Here is a 16,627-nt window from a genome sequence, read left to right on the forward strand (position 1 = left end):
GCTCTCCTTGGGCAAAGCCGAGCTGCTGAATCAGCCCCACACCCAGCAGCTTTTTGAGGTCCACAAAGTTTTCCATCATGACATGGTGCCACCCCACCCAGATCTCCCCACTCCCAGCCACAGGGCCGAGACACCCCCCGCCCCCCTGCTCTTCCAGGAGCTGCGGCCCTTTCCTCACATACAGGCTGGCAACTGCCTCTCACCTTTGGCACAGCCAGCGGTCCAGCCCCAGGGCGCAAGTTCCCACCATGCAGGCCTGGGCCCCAGAGAGCACCCACCCAGCCACTGGGATGCCACGCACACCATTATGTCCTGGGTGTTCCCCACCCACAGGCTTGGGAAAAGGTGCCAATTCAATGTGAGCAGGCAAGGCTCAACCCTTCAGCCCTTGATGCTGGACCAGGCAGTGGGCTTAGAAAAGGTGGAGCAGTGCTGTCCTCACTTCACAGCCCCTTTCGAGCAAAAGACCAGCTGGACCTGTCACATCTGCCTCTCTGGAAGGAGCAATGAAGCCACCACGTCCCCCTCCTCACTGTGCCTGTCCGGCGTCAGCTGCAACTCCTTTAAGGCAGGACTGCTGCATTCCAGCAGGAGGGGGAGGCCCCTTGGGCTGGTGGAGATCCTTTCCTAAAGACCACAGCTGGAACCCAGAAAGCCGCCAACGGGCCGGACACTCCGGACCTGTGTCAAGAGTGCGGCTCTGCTTCAGGTGCCAACTTGCAATCCTTCCGTGCTCCGCTCAGCGGGTTCCGTTTAGGGCAAAGGGAGTCCCCTCTGCTGCCCCCCGCAAGGATTTTGACAGGTCTTCGAAAGTCAGGTCAGAGACACAAGGGCATTCGCTATGACAAAGGATGGCAAAGAAAATCCTACCTCCAGTTTAAAAATACCATTTAATTTTTGACAGAAAACAGGTGACACACAGGTCTGTGCAAATTTTTTTTTTCTTTTTACTGACGCCCAAACTGCACACAAAGGTTCACACAGGGTGTTCTTCAACAATGGGGGGAGAAAAAAATTAACTGAAGATTCAACAGCCAGTTTCTTTTTCTCTAACTGGCAAAGCTGTGGGAGGGGGAAGACAAACCCCCCGGAAGGTTTTTTTTTTTTAAAGCAAAGTGACTTTTCTTTTTGGTCAAGTTCCCCCGTCAGGTTTATTATTTTAACATTTAGGGCTTCAACAGCAGCAAAGGGGGTATTGGTGAAGTTTGGGGTCTCTTCAAGTGCAGGATGAGGTAACTTGGGTTGGAGGCACATTATGGATACCTGCAAGGGAGGGAAACGTGGTCAGGTGCCAGCGGAGGCCAGGAGCCGCAACAACATCTCGGAAGCTGCGCTGGGGAGCCCCTCCATGCAGAGAGAACCAAGCAAGATGCTGTTCTCAGAAAGGCCATCGAAGAAAGGGCAGTTATGACCATGTTCACAGGGAGCCAAACACCCCCCCCCCACCAGGAGAACAATGAAAACTGATTTAGGAATACAAACTTAATCTGAATTTTCAGCAGCAGGTGCGAGGCCCCCTTGCCTAAAAAAATGCTGAGCAAGACAAGCTAGCAAACGCAACTTATTACCAGCTCCCAAAGAGCTTTGATGGCTTCACCAGCAGGCATGACCTCTGCTTTAACCAGGCAGCTAGTCGGGGTGTCGGGGGAGCCGGCAGGCTGAGAAAAAGCCAGATTTCCCGACAAATCTTCCCACATCGTTGCATTTGAGAGATGCCAGGCCAACGAAACACTAGAAGCACCACGAGGAGAGAAGGCGGCTGCCCCGCTCCAGAAATTTCAGAGCCCTTCGGCTGCGCTCCAGATGTCCGGCAGCTTTCAGATTCCCCCTCCCCAACGCACCAAATCAAGAGAATTTAGTGAGAATGGAAAGGCAGGGCTTTCCTTACCAACCCCAAATGAAAGTTCACGTTTGGAGGGTCACAGATGAACTATGATTTATTACTAGCTGACTTCGCCAATCAGCCTCTTTCAACCCAGCCTACTCCACAGGACTGTTGTGAAAAGGAACTGGAGCAGAGCTGAAACTCCTTGAAGTTCACGGCCTCCGTAAACCAACCGCCCCACACACCGTGGCCATAAACCACCAACTTGGCTTTCTGCCCAGGCCCCCTTACCAGATCACAGCTCTTGGCATCCCCTCATTGTGTGCAGGTTCTTCATGCCAGTAAGGCTGGGGCAAGCTCTCCCCCTGGCTCAGGTGTTGAAATCTGCAAGGGAAGGCAGGCAGCAGGTTGCCAGCGTTCTCCCCCCCCCCCCCCCCGTGGCCGGGCTGAGACGGACCCCTCGTGGCCCAGAAAGGCATTGCAGGGCCATCCCGTCCACAGCACGCCTCCCCGATGCACCTCGTTGAGACGCTGACTCAGGACTGGCGGGGGCTAATCCTGGGGACCCCAGGCGCCCGGCTTACATCCACAAGCTGTTGCTGGATTTCCGGCAGCGGCTGGGTGGGACTTTCCTGGGCTGGGGAAGCAGGCTTGCTGGCTTCCACTGCGGCCTCTTGAGTCATCGCAGGAGCACTGGCCGCAGGGGTGTCTCCGCCGGCAGCTGCGGAGCTCGGGGCTGGCTGCTCCTTGGTTGCAGGGGTTGCCTGGGCAGGAGAGAAGGGGCTCAGAGCTCTGAGCAGAGACCTGCACGGGAAGGTGGTGCGTGGACGTAGGCGCCCGGAGCGTGACAGGTCAGCGCCTGGACCCATGGAGTAAGGAAGACCTTCACCACCACCCTCCTTTGTCCGAGGTGCCCGTGCCCAATCAACATTAGCAAGCCAGGAATCTTGTTCCTACAGCAATCATAGTTTGGATTATTTCAGAAAAACAGAAGCTTAGAAGACATGGATATACTAACTGTAAAGCAACAGAGGTGCCCCTTTGGACCCAAAAGGCAAAGTGAAGTGGAACGCCAGTGCGGCCCCCATCTTCCCAACTTCCAAATTCACATAAAAGTCCAGGTAGGGGAGGGGTGAAGTGTTGGACTCGGCTCTGGAAATTTAGATTGTAATCCATCCCCAGACAGGGAGATGCATTCGGTGCCTAGACCAGTTGCCGTTGCTTGGCCACCCTAAAGGGGCTATTCCTTGGAAAATAAAGCATGGGGAGACCCCCATACATGTTGTCTTGCACAGGACGTTACGATAATTTTAAAAAAGTGGCTACCCACAACTTTTTCTGCTTATGGTTGGTTTTGAGGGCTAGGGGGTGGGCCATTTTAAATTCCTCTGCTGAAGGTCTGGATGACATTCTAGTGGAATACCGTACATCGCTACATGCATCAGGTTCCAGCTCCAGGGCTTGCCAAATAAACAGACCCTGCTAGGAGCAAAGTCCCCCCTGTTTGCAGCTTTGGTTCCAAACCCCACAGGGGTTCAGATGTGGGGACCTGCTCTCTGCCTCTTAGCTGGAGAAGATGGCAGGAAGACGCGAGCACAGTCTTCAGGCATCTGGGGGGCTGTCACCTGGAAGACGGGGCAGACTTGGTCAGGGTTACAGGACAAGAAACAAGGAATTTAGATTACAAGGAAGCAGATTTTGGTTGCACATCAGGAAGAATTCTCTGACAGAAAGAGCTGTTCAATAGTGGAACAGACTGCTTCGGAGCTGGTCGACATCCCACCGCCCGCCCCCCCGGCTGGAGGCATTGAAACAGGCTGGACAGCCATCTGTCAGGGACGCTGTAGATCCCTGTGCTAGGCAAGGGGTTGGACTAGATGATCTCCAAGATCACCTTGAACCCTTTTGTTCTATGATTTTAATCAGTATTTCTCAACCTTAGCAACTTTAAGATTCTGGACTTTGACTCCCAGAATTCCCCAGCCAGCATGAAACACTGATTTAAGGGTATTAGGTTTACTATGTCAAGGGTGCCTGTGCATCTCACTTACTGAAACCCATCAACATTTTTAATTACAGGTGGCCCTTGGTTAACAACCACTCGTTCAGCGACTGTCTGAAGTTGCAACAGCACTGAACAAGTGGTACTTACGACCGGTCCTCGAACTTGCATCCGTCACAGCATCCCTGCAGTCATGTGATTGTGTTTCAGGTGCTCAGCAATCAGCCCGCACTTCTGACCGTCACAGCGTCCTGCGGCCACGTGAGCCATTTGTGACTTTCCCTGCTGGCTTCCGATAAGCAGTCAATGGGGAAGCCAGCAGGAAGTTGCAAATTGCAGTCACGTGAGGTCCTTGCTTAAGGACAGCAACCAAGGCAGTGCTAAGCAGCACAGTCACACAGTTTTTTTGACTTACGACCAAGTCACTTAACGACGGAGCTTCCGGTCCAATTAGCGTTGTTAAGCGAGGACTAACTGTACCACTACTGGAGGCAAAGGGAATTTAAAGTATATAGAAAGAAGAAAAGCAGAAGTTGCTTAAAAGTGGAAATTTGGGGTGTGGGGGGGAAGTCTGGAATTTTGAAAACCCACTAGAACCACCCTCCCCAAGGATGCTTTCTACCTCCCTCTCCTCTCTGCCTGGGGCACCCATCAGTTTTCCTTAGGATACCCAAAAGGCCTTGGAGGGCCCAGAGCCATCCTTGGAAGCAAAGATGACAGCAGGGGCCGGGGCTCTGCTCTCCATCCTCCTCCTCCTTTCAACTCAAAAGGGTTTTAAAAGGCAACATGTACCTTGAGGTCTTCAGGTATACAACGCCCTCTACTCCACTGAACAGAACAATCCTCCCCCCCCATGCCTGCAGCCGCCACACCACCCCCTGCTTCCCCGCCCCTCACCTCAGCTGCTGTCTGGCGAGCCGCAGCTGTCTGCTGGCGTCGACGCTGGAAGTAAGGCCGGTTGCGCTGCCGCTGCGGCTCAGGACGGATGCCGTCCGCCGGGGCTTGTGCTGCTTTCGTCTCGCCGTCTCCCCCCTCCGTGGTGGGCTGCTGCGGTGGACGGGGGCGGAAAGGTCTGGGCAGGACATGAGGCGGGCATTAATGTGCAGCCTTCTTCTTAACCCTTGGGGAGAGAGAGCCCCGCGCACAAAGGACCTGGGACGCCCTGAAGCAGGACGAGCTTCCCGCGGGGCCCTCGGCAGCTGCTCACCGGCTTTGCCAGGAATTTCCCACAACGGAGGCCTGCGTGGCCTTCAAATCACTCTTGCTGAAGAATTAGTGGCTGGAGGTAAGCAAGCAAGCACCGGAGCACCGTGGCAGGCACCATGTAGACCAGTGTTCAGCAGCTTTAAGGTGGGTGGACTTCAACTCCCAGAATTCCCCAGCCAGCGCATGCTGGCTGGGGAATTCTGGGAGTTGAAGTCCACCCACCTTAAAGCTGCTGAGGCTGAGAAACACTGACCTAAACATTTCGCAGGTTTGCTACTTATGGCAGAGTACAACCCACCGTGGTCTCATGACTCTGTTACATACGGTCGTGCTCCTTCTAACCCGGGTGGGGAAACGGGCTCCCTCTGGCCATTCGAACGCACCCCCACCTTCACCCAGGGAAGGCAGGTTTGGAACGCGGCTACCTCCCCGGGGGCTCCCAGGTGGAGAACCACTTGCCTGCGGTATCTGGGACGGAAACGAGGCGCTGGGGCTCTCTCTCCAGCCTGGATCTGCTGTGACTGGTCTCCCTCGGGCTGGGGGGCATCTTTGGGTTCTGTGGTTTCAGAGCCCTGGGAAAGAAGAGCACCGTCACCCGTGGGTCCTTGGGCCCCAACTGGGAGGGACGTCCACGTGCTGGCCCACCTGGGTCACTGAGGGGCCCAGGGGCGCTCTCACAAAATGGCCCCGGACCTTCCAGGAAACACACCAGCAATGTCAGCAGAGCAGAGGCTGAGCCACGAAACTGAGCACCCGGGATAGGAGGGCCCCACTCGCCAATGCCAAGCCCCCCATTTGGTCCCAGGAAGCAGAGCCAGACGCCCTTTTCTCCCGCCAAGGGTCAAAGAAGCCGGCAAATGTCCTTCCACGCCAAGACCCAATGAAGCCTCCCCGCTGCACACAAACCAGGGGGAACGCACAATGTACTGAAAGCAAACCATTTAATGCACCCCCTCCATAGAAACAAAAAAGGCCAACCCTTGAGCCTCCAAGCCCCTTCCCCTTTCCTCCTGGGGGGCCCAGAGACATTCTTTGAATCGGGTGCTCCTGAGGCCGGCGCTGTCCTAACCCCAGATGTCTCTGGGTGACGTCCGACCAAATTAATTCCACAGAGCAGGACCGGGTGGGAACCCCACCTGCAGATCATCAAGCACAAGAGGCAAAGGGACTAAACGAGGTCCCCTTTCTATCCCCGGGGCTCAGGGTCCCAGTCAGCAAAGTGAGACGGGGACCAGCTCCGGGGCCCCGGGAGGACTCACTTCCACTGGTTGAGCCTGCTGCTGCTGCTGGGGCTGAGCCCGGGGCCCTCGCACGAATCTCCGGCGGAAGAAAAAAGGTGGGGGGCGCCTCCTGCGAGGGCGCTGCTGTACCGCATCGTCCACTCTCTCCCCCTCGCTGACGGTCTCCGCGGCCCCTTCTGGCCGGGCAGCATCCGGAGGCAGCTGAGACTGCCGGGGCCTGGGGATAAACCTGCGAAAGCGGCGGCGGTTGGGAGCATAGCGGCTGCCTTTCACGGGAACGCCGCCCGGGCCAGTGACGTTGGCCGCCTCGGCCCCCTGCAGAAGACAAGGAGGAAGGGGTCAGCTGGGAGACCCCAGCGCGGCTCAGGAAGGGCGCCCGGCAGAGGCCCGCGTGCGGCCGCACCTTCTCTCCTTCCACAACATCGAACTCCACCGTCTCCCCATCTCCAACACTTCGCAGGAATTTACGAGGATTGTTTCTCTTGATCGCTGTCTAGTGAAGAGCAAAGACAAGGCAGAATGAGCTTTGGGGCACAACGACTAACCCACAATGCAAGTGCCTCTCGCTTCCCCTTATCAACTTTTTGTAGAAGGAACCCGGAACCTTGGAAAGTTAGTGCAGTGGAAATGCACTAAGGATGCCGAAACATTGGGGGGCTTTTTTGAGGCAAGGAGCCAAGAACTCTGCACCCCTCACGCTGCCCCTGGTCGTGGGCTTCGACAATCATGAGGACCATTAAGTCCGCCAACTGCACAAAGAATTGGAGAGCTTTTTCAAAACTTTTCTGCAGGCCCTGGCACTTAGGAATAGGCCAACGAGCAGAGAATATCTTCACCTAGGCGGGCAATTAAACTAGGTGTCTGTTACCACACTGGGAGAAATAAGGCTATCAGCGACTCCCAGCGGGGATGGCTAAACCACGCTGAAAGGGCGGCACTGCAGAACGAGACACGAGTGGAGCTGGTTTACAGCAATAATTAACGGAGTTCTCGCAAGCTTGCATCGCACCGCCTCAGTGCCTAGCTTAGAAAGCTTTTGCCCGGCTTTTTAACTCAAATACAGTATCCAAAAAACGATACAAAGATGCTGAATAAGTTACTCCTCAGTGGGGTGGCATCCTTCTGCATCCACATACAAAGTGGATGCTTGATCTAAAGGAACTGTCACTGTTCGTTGTTACTGTTTATCTAGCAGGTGTCAGCTACTATTGCTACAGGACGAAATTCCCAAAAGTTGGAGTGCCCACGCTTCCCAAAATTCCAACAGAGGAACAAATCCTAATCGGCCTTGCTAACTCTAACTTACTACAAGGAGCACGGCAGCAATGACCAAGGCATACGCTTAAGGAATAACAGAAAAGGGAATTTAAAAAGGAAATTAACTTGTCCGACGCTTAGTTCTTACCTGGTGCACAAACACATCCTCTTTGGTATCATTCCTGTAAAGCGGGAGGAAGGGAAGAAAAGATAGAAAGCCTGAAATCATTCAGCCCTAGGGCTCAGGACTGTTTGTGCTGAATCAGGACTAAAATTAGGAGGTAAACCGGGAGCGTTCAGATCTATAAGCCCTACCTCCAAATTCTGGTCAAACTGTGCTTGACTAAAGGCATCAGAACAGCTCAGGGAATGGGCCTTCCTTTGAGCCCCGAGCCCAACACCCACAAGATGGCAGCCTGACCAGCAGCTTACGCCAAACTAACTAGAGGAATGCAGGTCATTCTGATACCCTACTGTGTACCACTTCAATGGGGCCAGGCATCCAACTAGCCTTTGTCTCCAAACCCATTATAAATTTGTTTTTTTGGCAATCTGACGGATCTTGTACATTGGGAGTCCAGCATGAAGGTTCAAACCTTTAAGCCATGAATCGAAAGCCACAAAGGAGAAAAGTCCCTTAATTCCCAATGGAATTTTTCCAGGAAGAAGTACCAGGCCCACCAAAATAAATGAAGCACAGCCAACACAGAGACACATCTTCCTCGTTACTTTGCTGGAAGCTCTCAGCCTGTCCCATCAGCCTCATCCAAAATCCGTGCCATCAAGACATGGACCTGGGGCTCCCTGCTGGCATCAGAAAGGGGGCATCTTGGTACAAGGACAGAGCATGGATAGGGCATCCTAGCTATTCTACTTGGCCTGGCCAGCTGCTTGCTTAGACCACTCGGAAAACACTTTCCCTGGCAGATTAGCTCAATGAGCCAGCCCAGATTTCTGAAACCACACAAACAGAAAAACGAGAGCTGGTCATCTGACCAACAAACACATTTGCCAGGTAATCTTTGCTCTTCTGACTCAGTTGCTTTTCTCCAAGAGGAGGAAGTTGGCACTGAGCTGCAGAAGCAACTGGCGAGCCTTCTTGGGACACCGTTCCTTTGGGAGTTAGTTTGCACTTGACCACGCAGAGAACGCATTAAGTCAGTAGGGACAGAAATGCTGATATGCACGGGGTGCGTGCATGGGTGTGTGCAGTGCTATTCCAGACTGCTCCCCTCAACCTTCTCATGAGGGAGGCCAGCCTTTTACAGACCACAACTCAATCTAGGGAATATCCTTCTGGATTCTTAAGTCAGACAATTGGAGTAACCAGTAACAGCTAAAAATGGTCAACAATTAAACCAAAGGAGATTTCACCTTCACATTCACTTGCAAGACAACCAAAGACTCGCACTGGATTAAAATCTGTCAGAAACCCAGCTGACAATTTCTCTAGAGCAGCATTTCTCAAACGTGGCAACTTTCAGATGTGTGGACTCCAACTCCCAGAATTCTGTGAGTTCAAGTCTACACGGCGTGAAGTTGCCAAGGTTGAGAAACGCTGCTCTAGAGGGATGAAGTCCATCAAGACCCTTGTAAAAATCTCTGAGTTACAAGGTGACTTTTAGGAAGCAGGCAGGGAAGGCTCACCTGTTTATAAATCCATAGCCATTGCGGACGTTGAACCATTTCACTGTGCCCTGCACCTGGGTGGCTGGAAGTCGTTGCAGGGAAGAAAGGAGACTGATGACACTCGGAGAGGCTCCTTCCCATGCCCAGAGAGGAAGGTCTGCTGCTTCCTGAGCCGGCCTCCCCCAAAGGCCAGGCGGTGCCCATCACCCTGGTCTAGCAGGCCAAGAGTGCCTGGGGCTGACCATGGACATCCTGCCCATCTTGCAGGGCACAGGGTTTTAGCATCCCGGGGTAGTCCATTTTGAGGCTCAAGAGACTCTGGAGCGCAGAAGGGTGACCTCCCACCCGGTCACTATTGACCCCCGGGGCAGAGACCTCCCTGGGGCACTTTAAGCATTTCTCCGAGGGCGTTTGAAGCGCTCCAAGCAGACGAGGGGGCAGGGGCAGGAGCCCAAGCCCGGCGCCGGCTCCAGCTTCCAGCCTGAGCGGCGGGGACCTCTGGCCCAAGCCGGGCCCCCCGCCCCCGCCCGCAGAGCGGCCCGACCCTTCCTCCGGGGCGTCGCGCGCTGCAACGCGCCAGCGGGACCGCCGCTCTGGCCCTGCGGGCAGGAGGGATGCCCAGCGCGAGGACGCCCCCTTCCAGTCCGGCACGGAGAAGCCGAGGGGACCGGCGGCTGCCCACCGACCCATCATGCCCAGCCGCGGAGCCCCGGAGAGGGCAGCGCCCCCCGGCCGCTCTGAAGTCCGCCCCTCGCGACCCCGGATGATGGGAACTGTGGTCCTGCCAGCCGGCCGCTCCCCCCGCGAGGGGCTCGGCCCCGCCCCGCCGGCAGGCCCCGCCCGCCCGCGCGCAGGCCCCGCCCCGCCCGCAACGGCTCCTCCCGCGGCCCCGCCCCCTCACCTAGCACGCGCTTGGCCGCCTGGCTCCGAGCCGCGACGCCGCCCGCGGGGGCCGCGGGTTTGGCCACCCCGGCCGCCGGTTCCCCCGCGGGGCTCTCCCCGGTGCCGGGGACGGCTCCGCCCCCGCTCTCCGCTTCGCTCAGCATCCCCGCCGCCGCGCTGCCGCCGCTGGCCGCCCGCCGCCGCCGCCCGCCCGCCCGTTGGTGCCGCCGCCGCTCCTGCCGCTGCGGCCGCCGAACCCGCGCCTCGCGCCCGGGGCCACACCCTCGCTCCTCGCGGCGCCAACGCCCAATCAGCAACGGCCGCTTTTGCCACCCCTTCGCCCACGCGCGCCCCGGCCAATCAGGTGTCGCCGCTGCCTACCGGCCGCTACCTTGACTTTTATGCCCCTCCCGGCCACGCCCCCCGCGCCCCCATTGGCCGCGGGCGCCGCTCAGGTGCGCCTGGGCCACGTGGGGCGCGGGCGGCGAGCCGCTGCCGGAGGCGCGGGCCCGCGGCGGTCGTCTGCATGCCTTTGCGTCCCTGTGCGTGCGTTCGCACGGCTGAGCCGCGGCCGGGCCGGCGCTTGGCTCGGCGCTGGTCGGGTCGGGTCGGGTCGGGTCGGATCGGATCGGCCGGCCGGCGGCCGTGCGCTTTTTGCACAGTTGGTGCCGGTCGGGGTTGCCTCGCGGGGAGGCCTGGCTGGCGGGAAACGGGGCTGGCCCGCGCGTAGAGCGGGGTCGGGGCGGGCGGGGCCTGTCGTTGGCGCCGATAGCTTCGGATGCGCTGCGTCCGCGCCATGCACTCGCGGGGCGAGTGAGGACGAGCTTTTGCGCGGCTCCGAGCGCCGGACGAGCCCGCCCGGTTTCCGGACTTGGGAGTCCGAGTGTTGCCAGCTCGGTGCCCCGCTTAAGCGCGTCGTGTGGAACCAAACGGTTAACGGCGGTGCTGACTTGGCTCTTTTCCAAACATTTGCATTTTCGGCTGGGTGCGACGAAGCCAAATGCCCTCGCGGTGCCTGACCAAAGTGATCCTAAACCTCTCCTTGTGCACACCATTGCAGCCTTTTGACGGCTTCCATTACATTACTTCTACGTTTTTATTGAGCTATTGTTGCCCTGCAGCAAATTGCTGCAATTTTTGACAAACGCTGACATTTGGGATCCTGATTACCAGTATTCATAGGATTTCATCCTTGCCTTTTTTTGCACTTTGTACCCCTTGGTCCTCCATGCCTGTGGAAGCCAGTGACGCTCCCCGCCTTTTGCTCGAGGGACACATAACCAGCACCTCTGGATGTGTCTGTGCCGTTGATTGTACTGGAAGATAAACTTCCACCCTCTCTGAGCCAGATGCCTCCCTTAATTCAGGAATTCTCTTTCCCAGATGTAGTTGACTGCAGAATGTGACGCTGCAATGGTTTGCTACTCTGAAATGGGATGTCTGCGGCCCTTCCTGGGCATTCCTCCGAAATTCAATCTGATTTCTCCCCAAGCAGAGCAAAATGAATTAAGACTTAATTTAACGCAGTGGGGAGAAAGAAAAAGAAAAGAAGAAATGAAGATTTAAAAGTTATTTCTTCTTTTTCTTTCTCCCCCAACTGTGTATTGTAATCTTTGTTTTGGTTATTTCGGTAAGGTAAAAGTCCAACATTCTTGTTTGTCTGTATAACCATTAACCTAAGAGGGTGTGGTGTTCCCTCAGTAGGAGCTGCAGGAAAATTGCGATCAGCCATGGGTTGACCAGCTGGTCAGTTGGGGACACAGGTCCTGGAAGGCACTTGCTTACTCTGGACGTTAGAGCAAAATGTTGTTTGAGCGTAGCCTGCCCAGACAAGCTTCTTGGATTCGAGAGCCAGCTTGGTCTAGTGCAGTGTTTCTCAACCGGAGCAACTTACAGTGTGTGGACTTCCACTCTCAGAATTCCTCCATGCACCTGAAAGTTGCTAAGGTTGAGAAACGCTGGTCTGGTGGTTAAGACTCCAGGCTAGAAACCAGGAGACGGAGAGTTCTAGTCCCAACTTAGGCATGAAGGACAGCTGGGTGCCCTTGGGCCAGTCCCTCTCTCTCAGTCCAAGAGCCAATCAGGCGTGGTGGGAGAGTTCTAGTCCCGCCTTAGGCATGAAGGACAGCTGGGTGCCCTTGGGCCAGTCCCTCTCTCTCAGCCCAGCCCACCTCACAGGGTTGCTGCTGTGGGGAAAATAGGAGGAGGAAGGAGTATGAGGCATGTTCACTGCCTTGAGTTATTTATAAAAATAATAAAGGTGGGATAGAAAAATCTTCTTAAAAAATTCATTATAGGAAGTGCTTGATGTAACTTTCAGCTCCTGCACCCCTGCAACCCTTACCTGGGCGTTAAGCTCCCTTTAAATCAGTGGACTGGGGCTTACTTCCAAGTAATTGTGCAAAGCAGCCTTTCATAAAATGATGTGCCCTCCAGATGCACTTTCGTACCATCACCCACAGCCAGCCAGAGGATGGGAGTTCTGTTAATGTGGCTCTCCACCTGTAGCTCACGAAAGCTTCCGCCTTTTAATAATATTGGTAAGTTGGCAAAGCTGCTACCAGACTCCTGATTTTTAAAACGAACGCAGCTCTCCTGCACCGCACCACAAATTGGACTCAGAAGTAGCCTCTGTGGGATATCGAGCAAGTCAGTGGAACTCCAGTCTCCAAGGCTTCCCATAAATCATACCAAATAACTGCTTGAAAACCCTTTAATGTCTCTTGTGGAAATGTGATTTTTTTTGTTTCCATCAGTGGGTAAGCGGATTCTTTGATCTTGCAGTAGGAGGGGCTGGAGAGACTAAAGGTTGAGCGCTGAGGTTGCGTAGCGCGGGAAAGCAGGCGCCTTGGCGGATCGCAGATAAATGTAATTTTCTACTCACCGGTTGCTTCGCTGTTCCACTGTGGAGAGGTTTTGTGCATCGTTCCTCCCACAGTTTGGAGCATTGGCCATGAACAGACGTGCCTGTGTAATCTTGGCCGTGTGTGTTCTCAGCCTCAGTGTCCCAATCAGTAAAATGGGGACAACCTTGAACTCCCTCCCTGGGAGGTCCAAGCTGAGATGGTCAGCGTGTCTTGGCAAGAGAGGCCTCTGATGAATTCGGTGCGAAAGTGAAAAAAAATCCTAGGTGGATTCATAAAGAGCACCCCCATCTACTGCATAGAATGAACTTAGAGAAGTACGTCGATCGTGAGCCACAGAATTCCAGGGAATCCAAGCTCTCCCGTTATGCATAGCAGCTTTGTGTTTTTTTTAAAACACCCCTGGCTGAGTAAGCAAGAGTTCGAATAGAACCCAGGGCTGGAGGAAGCCAGCAGAGAAAAAGAAGCTGTTAGCCCTCTCTGCATATAACTTCACTCAAACCGTGAATAATGCGCGTCCCGTGGCAAGGCTAAAGGAGGTTAATTCTGCGGCGGAGCCAGGGTGGTGGTGGTGCATCCCTCCTTGTGCTCCGTGGTCTCTTGGTGGCTTTTGATGCTGTCGGCAACGGTATCCTTCTGAACCGACTCCGTGGGCTGGGGATTGGGGGCACTGTGTTCCGGTGGCTCTAGGTGGCGGTGGTGGGCAGGGAGAGATTGTCCACCAGGCCCCTCATTTGGGGGTGCCACCTTTCTCGCCTCCTTTTCAACATCTGCATGAAGTGAGGTCCTCTGCCAGTTCCTGGTTCGGTATCATCAGTACACCGATGATACCCAGTGATACCTTTTGATCTGAATGAGGCTATCGAGGTTCTGTGCAGGCTTGGATGGGGAAGAACCAGATCCGAGTCAGTCCTAAGACCGAACGGCTGTGGGCGTGGGACTGCCCAGATCTGGGGATATTCCATCTTTGACCTTGGATGGGGCGGCACTCCCCCATTCAAATGTGATGCACAATTTGGGGGTCTTCCTGGACTCACAGCTCCTGCTTGATGAGCAGGTGGCAACTGTGGCCAGGAAGACTTTGCCCAGCTTCATCTGATGTGCCGGTTGTGCCCTTTCCTAGACTGGGGGCCCTTCAGACAGTCACTCATGCCTTGCTCACCTTACAGCTTGACTACTGCAATGCATGGTACATGGGGCTGCCCTTGAAGACCACCCAGAAGCTTCAACTGGTCAAATTGAGCGGTGCGGACAGCGATGGGCATTCCTCGGTATGTCCATGTAACGCTTCTGCTCCATGAGATTCACTGGTTGCCAGTTTGCTTCTGGGTGCGATTCAAGGTGCTGGTTGCTACCTATAAAGCCCTAGATGGCATAGGGCCTGGTTACTTGAGGGACCATTGGTCTGCCATAGCATCTGCCCGACCACTTCAATCTGGCAGGGTTGGCACACTCTGGGTTCCATTAATTAAACAATGCCATCTTTCGGGACCCCAGAAGTGCACCTTCTCTGTAGCAGCACCTGCCTTTTGGAATGAGGTTCCCCCCAAGATTCGAATGGCCCCCACTTACTGTATTTTGAAGGGCCCTGAAGAGGTCACTCTTCACCCAGGCCTTTGGTGAGGACGATTGACGCCCTCTTTCTTCCTTTCCCTTGTTCCCATCTGGGTTTGTTACCTCTGCCAGCTTTTCTTTTTCATTCTGTTTTATTGTTTTTAAATGTTTTTAACAATTTCTAAACTTCCCAGTGTTGCTGTGAGTTGGGTGGCATATAAATTTAATAAATTGTTGTTGTTGTTATTGTTATTATTAATTTGTACTTCAGGGCATTGTAGGTTGATTTAGCAAATTCCGGTACCATTAATGATGCATTAATGTGTGGTCTTGAGGCTGGGAGGATGATGGTGGGAACATTTGAAATGCTGGAATTATGTTTTGGGCACCCCACTCACAAAAAATTGTGTGGCAAATAAAAAAACACAGTTATAATTATTAATTAGACTGAGCAGCAGTCCTGATTTGGAAGGGACAAAGTGATTTGAGGCACCTTTCACACAGTGGGCTAACGTCATGGCTGGGTTTCCTCCCCTACGTTGAACCATGACCTAAAGGCATCATCCGGTCAAGTTGGACTCTTGGGCATGGCACCTGGGCCAAGCACAAACTCTCCACCCGATTTTTGGCTGAGTTCTGAGTTGGGGACCCGGGGATGAAAGTAGAGGTGGCTTCCCCCACCTGATTGAATGGCAAGCTCCGTTTGTCCCCAAGCCAGCATGGCCCACGGGCTTCTGGATGGCCACTGTGGATTAGGTAGGCCACAAAGCTAATGTAATGATTGCCTACTCTAATAGACTCAGACTCACAAGCAGGAACTTAATGATATCTGATTTATTAAAGAATAGTATGCAAATACAGAGAAAGCTGAGAATGAGCAAAAGCACGCCAAATACAAAATAAAAACCCTCGGCTCAAATGTAATCCCTCCCCTCGCCCGGCCATTGCAAACTCCCCCGCCCCCAGGTGCTGGTAACCGTTTCTGCTGATGTCCTGGGAAAGGAACCTTGAACACACGAGATAACCCAAACACATTCCAATCCAGCTGCCAACATATAACAATCCCACGAGATGGAATCCTCCTTCTCTCCCAGACGAAACACGCATCAGCCAAATGACATGCGAAACGTTACGATGTACCGGCAACATTGGAACGGTGAACATGACAGCTAATATCCAGCTGCCAAAAGCGGTTGAAAGGCACAGTGAAAAAAGAAAAAACTCACCCCTGATCCTTACCCAGGGTAGACTTGTCTGCGGTACCGCCTGGCTTTGCAAAGCGTTTTATCTGTAGATCCACTCTGTTTTCTAAAACTGTAGCAGGTTCCCGGTTTAAGAACAAGTTCCTATGTCTGTCCTTAAGCTGAATTTGTATGTAAGTTGGAAGTTATTCAGCATCAGCTAGTGAAATGTTTGTCTTAGTATATAGTGTATATTTTCTATAAAACAGGCATTAAGAAACACTTCCAGATACACTAAAACTTCTTCCTAGCGTTATTCCTGTGCTATGGCAGGGTCCGCTTGTCGGCATATCCGTCTCCATTTGACTTGATCCAAGGCATTTTCAGGGGTGACGTTCACGCATTCCACGTCCTCCTTAATGCGGTCCATCCACCATTTCTAAAACATCTTAAACATAATTAATACACAAAGTAGTATTGTGTATTTAACCTGAAACATTGTACTTCGCTCAAATTTTTAATATAATAGTCTTTATGGCAGTCCGTTCTTAACTAGGGGTTGTCTGTAAGCCAGGACGTTCTTAAACCTGCTGTATTATGGAAGTAGACAGGTGCGCCTAGCTCAGTTTGCATGGCACCCTAATTTAACTGTGGTTTACACAATCACCCCAGTTTTGCCGGCTACACACAACATACGCTGAACTGTACCAGCCTGCCCCCCCCCCCCCATGGTGGGCTTGCAGAGCATGCTGGCTCCTGGGTGGCTTTTGGCTGGTGGCTGATAGTTGGATTGCAGCTGGTCCTCCTATACCTGGCTGGCAGAGCCAAGGCTGGCAGAGCCTGCCCTCTGCTGTTGATGTGGACACGGCACACTCCTGGCTGAGGCGGTCCTGGTTTTCCGCCTGCGCTTTTGACGTGTTCTGTCGTTCCGAGGGGCAACAGGCTGGAACTGGACGTGGCCTGGGCCGTTGCACTATGCAGCACCC

The 16,627-nt window shown here is 54.1% G+C and overlaps 1 protein-coding gene across 2 annotated transcripts; it reads right to left on the reverse strand.

Moving 5' to 3' along the window:
* Window positions 1-871: 871 nt before the first annotated feature.
* On the reverse strand, window positions 872-10,221 carry YBX2 (Y-box binding protein 2). Of its 2 annotated transcripts, XM_063301702.1 has the most exons (10): window positions 10,062-10,221; window positions 9,179-9,242; window positions 7,680-7,713; window positions 6,678-6,767; window positions 6,293-6,589; window positions 5,493-5,605; window positions 4,725-4,899; window positions 2,410-2,589; window positions 2,117-2,209; window positions 872-1,263 (listed from the first exon to the last, which is right to left on the reverse strand). In XM_063301702.1, exons 1-9 carry the CDS (start codon window positions 10,204-10,206, stop codon window positions 2,159-2,161), a joined length of 1,149 nt encoding a protein of 382 aa, XP_063157772.1. In that variant the 5' UTR covers window positions 10,207-10,221; the 3' UTR covers window positions 872-1,263; window positions 2,117-2,158. The 2 variants fall into 2 exon arrangements, with proteins under 2 accessions (XP_063157772.1, XP_063157773.1); XM_063301703.1 differs by lacking the exons at window positions 6,678-6,767; window positions 7,680-7,713; window positions 10,062-10,221 and having other exon boundaries at window positions 9,179-9,379.
* Window positions 10,222-16,627: the final 6,406 nt, after the last annotated feature.

The sequence above is a fragment of the Candoia aspera genome, chromosome 4 (assembly GCF_035149785.1).
Source record: "Candoia aspera isolate rCanAsp1 chromosome 4, rCanAsp1.hap2, whole genome shotgun sequence".
In the NCBI taxonomy this organism is placed as follows: Eukaryota; Metazoa; Chordata; class Lepidosauria; order Squamata; family Boidae; genus Candoia; species Candoia aspera.

What these genes read in the sequence shown, in the direction of transcription:
- YBX2 (XM_063301702.1), bottom strand. Translation starts at nt 10,206, where the DNA reads ATGCTGAGCGAAGCGGAGAGCGGGGGCGGAGCCGTCCCCGGCACCGGG. An exon ending in GGCTATGGATTTATAAACAG is followed by an intron (nt 7,714 to 9,178) that starts GTGAGCCTTCCC and finishes CCCGCTTTACAG; the next exon opens with GAATGATACCAAAGAGGATG. An exon ending in AGCAGGCTCAACCAGTGGAA is followed by an intron (nt 5,606 to 6,292) that starts GTGAGTCCTCCC and finishes CTTCTTTCCCAG; the next exon opens with GGCTCTGAAACCACAGAACC.